The sequence below is a fragment of the Myotis lucifugus genome, unplaced genomic scaffold, assembly GCF_000147115.1.
Source record: "Myotis lucifugus unplaced genomic scaffold, Myoluc2.0 scaffold_200, whole genome shotgun sequence".
Taxonomy (NCBI): Eukaryota; Metazoa; Chordata; class Mammalia; order Chiroptera; family Vespertilionidae; genus Myotis; species Myotis lucifugus.
The window spans coordinates 189364-198845 of NW_005871248.1; the positions used below are offsets into that span (position 1 = coordinate 189364).

At 34.3% G+C, this 9482-nt stretch overlaps 1 protein-coding gene across 2 annotated transcripts in view; it reads right to left on the reverse strand.

Moving 5' to 3' along the window:
• ROCK1 (Rho associated coiled-coil containing protein kinase 1) overlaps positions 1 to 9482 on the reverse strand; it is a 130490-nt gene that overhangs the window by 81933 nt on the left and 39075 nt on the right. For both annotated transcript variants that reach the window (XM_006097388.2, XM_006097389.3), the window contains exons 3-6: positions 6159 to 6259; positions 5212 to 5349; positions 1808 to 1983; positions 881 to 965 (exon numbers count right to left, since the gene is read on the reverse strand). In XM_006097388.2, coding sequence (XP_006097450.1) covers positions 881 to 965; positions 1808 to 1983; positions 5212 to 5349; positions 6159 to 6259 — 500 coding nt within the window. The remainder of the gene's footprint in view (positions 1 to 880; positions 966 to 1807; positions 1984 to 5211; positions 5350 to 6158; positions 6260 to 9482) is intronic.

Genomic DNA, 9482 nt, shown 5'->3' on the forward strand with positions numbered 1-9482 from the left:
GCCTTCTCGCCCCCAACTGCTCCCCCTTGCCAGCCTGATTGCCCCCCTATCTGCCCCCCCCCGCTTGCGCCCAACTGCCACCCTGCTGACCTAATCGCCCCCAACTGCCCCCCTGCCAGCCTGCTCACCCCCAACTGCCCTCCCCTCCTGGTCTGATCACCCCTAACCACCTCTGCCTTGGTCCCACCACCATGGCTTTGTCCAGAAGGACGTCTGGAAGTCTCCCGAAAGGTCTTCCGGTCTAGTTAGCATATTAGCCTTGTATTAGTATAGATGTTCACACAAAAGTTCTCATGTAGTGTTTCCTTCTAACCAATAATTTTCCATTTAAAATAATAAATACAACTTCCTGGATATTGTTCTGTGATAAGTTTTCAAAGAATATAAATTGTTTCAACTGAAAATAAGGCAATATACCTGCTATTTTCAGCTATATATGTTATTATATAAATAGTGAGAACGGGTATCTTTTAAGATTGACTTCCAAAATGTTAATAGGAGGCTAAGTAAAACACTGAAAGGCTAAGTAAAATATTAAAAATATACACATTATTGAAATCTAATATTTATGAAACTCTAATTTTAACACTGGTGTTAGTATTTAGGGGCTATTTCCATTTCTAGTTACCAGTAGTATACTAGAGAGTTATTATAAAGGACTTAGTAAATCTGACAATCTACACTTATCCTAAATAGAGAGTAAAAAAATAAATCACAAGTTACTAATATGACATTGCAATTATAGCATCTACTTCAACAAATGACACAGGTCACATCAGTTCTGTATAAGTTCAGCTATGGTTAATAAATTCGCATAACATTTTCTAAAAAGCATCTTTCTTGAATTAGCAAAAACTAAATTAAAATATAATTATTTAACCTTATTCATCTTCATACAAGTACCAAAATCGGCTAACTTCAAATGTCCAGATTTATCCAGCAGCATGTTATCAGGCTTCACATCTCTGAAGGGGGGGAAATAAAAAGAGCATTTCTGAAATAGATCAGATACTGATAAAAATTATATGAGGCAGTTATTTTAGGCCATTTCTCCTCATTCAATGTAGATATGGCACTTTTGACCTGTATCTGTTCTCTATCCACATGTAGAAATTAAACTTCAGCAAGGAAAGTTCATTATATGTTAATGCCTCAGAAGAAGACATGTAACATTCCCTTTCCTTTAAGTAGAGTCTGATTCTTCCAGCAGGGTTGGGGGTAGGATCAAATCATTTGAGAGAATTACCATAAAAAATGTACCATTTAGACATAAAAATTGAAACACACGTCTCAACACAAGCACATAAATAATTTCAGGACAGGATCTATGTCACTTTCATTTTGTATCTATGGAACTTAGCATAGCAACTGCATGATGAATTCAAATGGTGTTTGCAGAACAAATAAAATTATTATTCTAACAAATATGCTATATACACTAATTAAAAGCAAATTAATCTGTATTTTAAAAATTTGTATATAAAAACGAATCAAAAGAAAGTATTTTATTAAAAAAAAAATTGTTTAACACTCTGGCACAAACTTCAGAAAACCAGCTTCCAATTTTTACTGCTCAGAACACCAAATAAAAACTACATAATCAGATTAAGGGATAGCAAAAAGTACACTTATATAAACTGAAATGTTAAAACTACAAATTTCAAAGTTTTAAGTTCTGGAATACCACTCATGTCTATAGACAGAGAATAGGTGGATTTAGAATGGGAAATGTTAATTGACCAAAGTTTATGTATTTTCAGCTTCTCTCTTCAACAAATGAGAAAATTTAAAGCATTTTTATCTTTACCTATGAATAAAACCCATGGAATGGATTGCATCCAATGCAAGAACTACTTCTGCAGTATAGAATCGTGCCCATTTTTCAGGCACATCATAGTTGCTCATTAAGTTTACAAGATCTCCACCAGGCATGTATTCCATCACCATGTAGAGATAACGATCATCTTGGAATGCATAAAAAAGCTATACAAATACAAAAAACAATTCATTAAGATTAAGCAAAACTGTTTCATTTAAAAATCTGCTAAAATATTAATAAAATATTTAATTAAAATAGTCAAATGGCAGGACTTGTAGTAATCTTTAAAAACAGAAACAAACACAAACATAAACACCACAAAGACCCTTGCATATGCAAAGGAACTGTTAACAGTGATTATTTCTGAGAATTTAGGTGGAGACTTTTTATCTACATTTCTTTTGTTAAAAACTTTATTGATTGATTTGAGAGAGAGAGAAAAGGAAGGAGGGAAGGAGGGAGAGAGACACTGATTTGTTGTTTCACATATTCATGCACTCATTGGTTGATTCTTATATGTGCCCTGACTGGGGATGAAACCTGCAACAACTTTGGTGTATCAGGACGATGTTCCAAACAACTGAGCAACCCGGCCAGGGAAATATATATGTATCTATACTAACTGAATTTTTCATACTGAGAATTAAAAATTATAATAGTTTCATACAAGTCTCCTAAGCAAAGAAATAGTTTGGTTCTAATTTAACTTGTGCTTTAGTGAGGTTTACTGTTTGATTTATATCAAAATCACAATTCTCAAAAAGTCTCAGCTGTCCCTTATTAGCTGTGTGACTGGGCAATTTACTCAACCTCCCTGAGTCTCTGTCACTATAATCCCTTCAAGAAGAATGTAAGGGGCTGTATCTTGTCTGACTTTTATATTTGCTGCTGAATCAGAATCTGGATATCTGGCAATCAGTGAGTGCTTAATAAATGTCTAATGAATAAAGCATAAATTAATCTATAAATTGGGACTGTACCTAATAGGGATTAACTGCCTTTCAGAGTTGTTTTAAAAATTAGTTAATATAAAAAGCACTTAATATAACAGGTGCTCAGTAAATGATAGCAGTCAATAGGAGGAGAAGTAATAACTAATAAAAAAAACAGTAAGAGGCAGCAGCTAGACTCAAAGCAGGAAGAGTAAATTCTATTGATATGAAATTGGCAAGAAAGCCAGGCATAAATGTATTTATTATGTAACCAGGATTGAAGTTAGAAAAAAAGAGCAAATTTACAAAAGAACATTTTAGGTAAACATAAGATTAGAATCCAACTAACATGAATAAAATAAGCCCAAGAGAAAAATATACCTAATTTACCTAGACACTTATGTCAAAAATCTTCTGTTTCAGTTTTCAAGTGTTTAATGATTTTAGTTACAGGTTTAGTTATTTTTAAATGTTTTTACTGACTTTTAGAGAGAGAAGAAAGGAGAGGGAGAGAGAGAGAAACATCAATTAATCAGCTGCCTCCTGCTGGGGATCGAGCCCACAACTGGGCATGTGCCCTGACCAGGAACCTAATTGGCAGCCTCCTGGTGCATACACAGGTCGATGCTCAACCACTGGGCAACACTGGCTGGGCCCCAGATTTAGTTATTTTCATTAAAATACGTATTTTCAGGCCCTAGCCAGTTTGGCTCAGTGGACAGAGTATCGGCCTGCAGACCTAAGGGCCCCGAGTTCGAGTCCGGTCAAGGGAACGTACCTGGGTTTCAGGCTCCTCCCCACCCCAGGCCCTGGTCAAGGCTCGTGCAGGAGGCAACCAATCAATGTATTTCTCTCACATCGATATTTCTCTCTGTCTTTCCCTCTCTCTTTCACTCTCTCTAAAAATCAATGGAAAAATATCCTCGGGTGAGGATTAAATAAATAAATAAATAAATAAATAAATAAATAAACAAACAAACATATGGGAAAGATAAGAAATTAAGTGGCATTTTATGGCTATCCCAGACATAAATTGGACACCATAACTACAGAAACATTGTTGATATTAGTGGCAGTTTATTTATAAACAATGTATCAAGAAAAACAAAATTCCAAGCACATAAGTTTGTAAATTTAACCCTAAAAGTAACAATGTCATGTGTCTTAACTCTACAGAACAGCAGATATTTTCTGTATTGGTGGTTCCCAACCCAAGGAGACAATAATGTCTGAGCACATTTTGGGTTGTTAAAACCGGTGTGTGGGAGTGGGGAAGAGTGCTACTGGCATTCTCTGGGTAGAAGCCAAGGATGCTGATAAACATCCTATAATGCACAGAATAGGCCCCAACAATAAACGATTACCTGGCTCAAAATGTCATATAATACTGAGCCCAGGAAACCATGCTATACACAGCTGATAAAAAAAGAATAGACAGTCAAGTATAAAAGCCTCCTTATGTTAACTTTAAACATTTTCCATACCCTTTTTATCACAATTACTAGGATGCTTAGTTAGGATATGCTTCATTATATACTGTAAATAAATAGATGATAGATAGACAGATAGATTAGATAGATAGATAGATAGATAGATAGATAGATAGATAGATTCCAAAATACATATTAGGAATGAGAAATGGTCTCTAGCCCAATAGTTTCTTTTTTTTTAAAACCAGAAGACTACTTCTACCATATGAAATCTTACATTAGGAGTCTAATATATATATATATGTATATATATGACAGATAAAAAACAGAGCTGCTGTAGTTAAGACAGCAATAAAAAATTTAGAATTATAACTAACCCCAAATTCCTGCTTCTCCTTATGATTTCACCTGTAGTATATCCACTGTTTAAAATAACCAATCTAAGCCAACTTGCATATTTTTAAGGAAGGAAATCGATACCCAGAGATGTAAATAACCTCGCCACAGTTTCATAGACAGGCCATGGGGTGAAGACCAGGACTTATAACTACTGGCTCTTCTTTCCATGGAAAAGCCTAAAGTGAATACAATATTATTTGGAGGCCTAGCAGAACGCACTTTGCCCCTCATTTTTTCCATTCCTTCCTTTCCACAAAATGAGAGTGACAAATAGATGAATAGTTAAATAAATAAAATAAGACCTCATATTTGGGGAAAATAATTTAAATTTCAATATTAAACAAGTATACTTAGAGTATAATAATATATGACTTCCTCCAAATTAAAGCAGATTATTTAAAATTTCTAATATTTAAATTCTACAGAAACAACTGTTTTGCTTTGGCCTTACTTTCCTCATGGAACTGATTCAATAAAACTAAATGTTATGACTTTAAAGATAATGGTATATTAGACAATTCTGTAATTGCCAATAAATTCTCTATTACTGTTCTGAAAAACAAACTAAGCTTCTCAGATATGTTTAGTTAACAAACTAGTATAGCAAAATGAAAGAGTAGTAATATCATACCTGAACAACCCAAGGGCTATTAGCAAAAGCCATGATGTCCCTTTCTTCCCAGAAAAAAGCAGAATCGGATCTCTTTATCATTTCAAATTTGCTGAGAAGCTTCATAGCATATACCTTCCTGGTGGATTTATGCCTTACCTTTAAAATTGAAAATGCAAAATAATAAACTTTTGTGTTAACATTTAAATTTAAAGCTCAATATTTCCTAGAATAATTTGTTATATGATTTTAACAACTTGTTAAATGATTTAACATTATTGTTCTAAGCCAGTGATGGTGAACCTTTTGAGCTCAGCGTGTCAGCATTTTGAAAAACCCTAACTTAACTCTGGTGCCGTGTCACATATAGAAATTTTTTGATATTTGCAACCATAGTAAAACAAAGACATATATTTGATATTTATTTTATATTTTTAAATGCCATTTAACAAAGAAAAATCAACCAAAAAAATGAGTTCGCGTGTCACCTCTGACACACGTGTCATAGGTTCGCCATCACTGTTCTAAGCTATTTTATCTTCTCTTCTGCTGAAGTATCCCAATTAGACAATAACAAAACTTTAATTTCCAGAAGCCAGCAATGTTAGAAAAAAAATTCTTTATTTTCTCTCTTATAATACATTTTCCCCCCCCTCCATCTTGCAATGTATGTTGCTTCCTATTTATAGAACTTACTATTCCACAGCATTTTAGATAGTCTAATATTAGGAGTAAAGATTTCTCTTTTAATGCTTGAAACCTTTTTTCTACCCATGAACTCATGGAGAAAATATTTCACACTATTGAATTTGACTCTAGGCTTTCATATCCTTAGGCAAGAATATCTAAAGCAATTTAAAGCAATAATTCTTTAAATGATATTTTCCAAAATAACATGTTAAAAAATACAAGTGGATTTTTTAATTTTAAAAAGTTTCTGTTTTTTGAATCATATTAAAATAACCTACCAACTGAACTTCTCCAAATGCACCTCTACCAATCACCTTCACTACTTCATAATCTTCAGCTTTCATTCGTAAATCTCTAATTTTATTTATTGTGTCTTTATCTGTATGAAAAGAAAAGTTCATCATTTTAAATAACTGAAACATTATAACCAACACGGCTTATTTTACATTTAGGCTCTTGAAAAACAATGAAAAACAAAGAAATTCATTGAAATTATTTTGTTACATATAGTATAAAGTTATAAAATAGGAAGATGTTTAATGTACAAAGAATTGCTTTAAGTAAATTCTGGAATGACTTAACTCTATTGAAATGTTTTCATTAAAATCTGACTTACTAGAATATCTTAGAAAACAATTATACTATAAACATACATTAAGGATAATTACATAATTACTTACTGGTATTTTAAGTACATATCAAATTTGAATTGAAACCCATGAGTAGATATTTTAGATTAATGACATAAACTTTTATCTTATCATCAGTTTTGATGATCCTTTAAAAAAGAAACTAATTTAAGATATCAAAGGCAAACATGCTAAACAATCACATACTTGTATGATTACATTTCTCTATTTGAACTTAGACTTTCATTTAAAACAGTGGGAATCACTGTAATTATTTATATAAACCTGTCATGCTACAAACTACAATAATTTACAAATCCCCACTGGATAGATATTCTATTCCTAATTTGGTCATAGATTAAAATAGGGCTATTTTAATCTACATGGTCAACATTGGCATGAGATTACATGGAAAAGCTTCACATTTCAGAGTTGTACAAAATACAGAACAGCTATTAAACTTAAGTTCTAGTTCCTAATAAAAGCTGCATATAATACTCTGTCTTTCTTTGTATTTTTTTACTTTTATTTATTTTTTGGTCTTTCTTTTTAAATGCACATTTCAATCCAGTGTTTGTGCTCATTATGACCAATAAGCACATGCAACAGAATAAATTTTCACACAGAGAATAACGTAAGTACACTTAATTTTAAGTTACATATCTACTGCAAGATGCACCAGAAAGATATAGATAGTAACCAATTAATTTACTACCCAAATATTTGTATCTACCATAAGGCTCTACAGTAATAACTGTAGATATATAAAGATAATTTTAAAACAAAGTTCTTATCTTAAAGAGGTCAAACTCTAACAAATGAAACAGAAAAAAACAGCAAAAGAACAGCCCGGCCGGTGTGGCACAATGGTTGAGCATTGACCTATGAACCAGGAGTCAGGGTTCAATTCCTGGTCATGGCACATGTCTGGGTTGTGGGCTCAATCCCCAGTGTGGGGCATGCAGTAGGCAGCCAATCAATGATTGTCTCTCATCATTGATATTTCTATCTGTCTCCCTATCTCTTCCTCTCTGAAATCAATAAAAATTATTTTTTTAAAAATCAAAACAAAACACCCCAAACAATAAGGGAGATAAGCACAGTTTGTTGAGTACTAAAGACACCTAACCCAAGCCTGCCTGGAAGAAAGGTGGCTAAAAAAGGCTTTCTGGAGATAATGACACCTCAAACGAGTCTAAAATGAAGAGCAGTAGTTAGCCAGGTGGGGGAGAAGAAAAGAGAAAATACTATAGGCAGATGGCAATACAATCAAGGCACAGAGGAACTGTTTATAAGAAGCTCTGTGTTACCAGAGTATCAAGGTTGTGGTAAGGATTAGCAGGAGAGACTGGAAAGACCCAAACTGGTTAAGGAGCTACAACTTACCTGTTGTCATATAATTATTATTTAACCATCAAAAATATTTTTCACAATAAAATTTAAAGCATTTCAATACGTAAAACAGATAAAAGAAAGGCCTGAACCAGAATAATCTATAATAATAAAAGCATAGTATGCTAATTAGACTGAACAGCCGAACAACCTTCTGGACGTCATTCTGGACGAAGCCGCTGCAGAGGGGGCTGAGGCAGAGGCAGTTAGGGGTGATCAGGCAAGCAGGCAAGCAGTTAGGGGTGATCAGGCAGGCAGGCAGAGTGGTTAGGAGCAATCAGGCAGGCAGGCAGAGGGGTTAGGGGCGATCAGGCAGGCAGGGAGGCAGGCGAGCGGTTAGGAGGCAGTGGTCCCAAATTGCAAGAGAGTGCAGGCCAGGCTGAGGGACAGCCCCTCCTCCCCGTGCATGAATTTTGTGCACTGGGCCTCTGGTGTATTATATAATAGCCTATGAGGTTTAGAGCCGTAAACAGACTATAAATATAAAGTCTGTAGCTTGATCTCAGAAAATGTATCTGCTGCAAATTTGTGTGGGAATAAAGATCTTGCTTCCTGTTTTAATTTCTGAACAGCACAGGAAATGTATAAAGCAGCTTGATATTATTTGTGATTCAAACAAAATTAGGTATCAAAATGACTTTATTACATTTAAGTTTTGCATAAAAGTGCTATTTTGCTTTTTAATTTTAAGTTGAATTCAATTAGAAACATTATCGAGTCTGCAGCAAAACCTTATTTCCAAAGTCAATAAGTTTTCAATGAAAATTCAATGACAGCCAACATTTAAACATTCTTAACTAACTCCCCTTTTCCCCTTATATTCCACATCCTATCTTTCAGTAAAACATGCAGCCTCTACCTTTGAAATATTTCTGAAACCTAATCACTTCTCATCCTCTTCACTACCATGCTGGACCAAGCCACCATCATCTCTTCTTCGGATTATTGCAATGGCTTCTTAACTGATTTCCCTGTGTCTATCCTTGCCTCCTCTATAGTCTATTCTAACACCAGGGTGATAGTCTTAAAACACAAGTCAGATCATGTCACTCCTCTGTTCAAAACTCTCTAATGTCTTGCCATCTCACCCAGAGCAAACGTTGAAAGATCTTACAATGGCCTACAAGACTCTACATGACCTAGCCTCCCTATTTCTTTACTTCTCTGACATTAGCCTACAATGCTCTCCCTTGCTTAATCCTCTCCAGCCACAATGGCTTCCTTGCTGCTCCTCAAACATGCCAGGTACACTCCTCTATTAAGACCTTTTGCACTGGCTATTCCTCTGCATGCGATTCTCTTCTTTCAAACATCTGTATGGCCAACTCTCTCAAATACTTTAATTCTTTTCTCAAATTTTACTTTTTCTGTGAGTCCTACACTAGTCACACTATCTAAAACTGAAAAATTCTGAGAACTTACCATCTTTCTTATAACATTATATTTTCCCTCATAATAAATACCAACCTCTTTATTTACAGAATGTTTCATGCAAAATAAAACTCACAAAATTATAAATTTGGTAAGCCCTTGCTAATTCTCAGACCAATAAACAGGATTGTGGTGAACATCAGACGCACT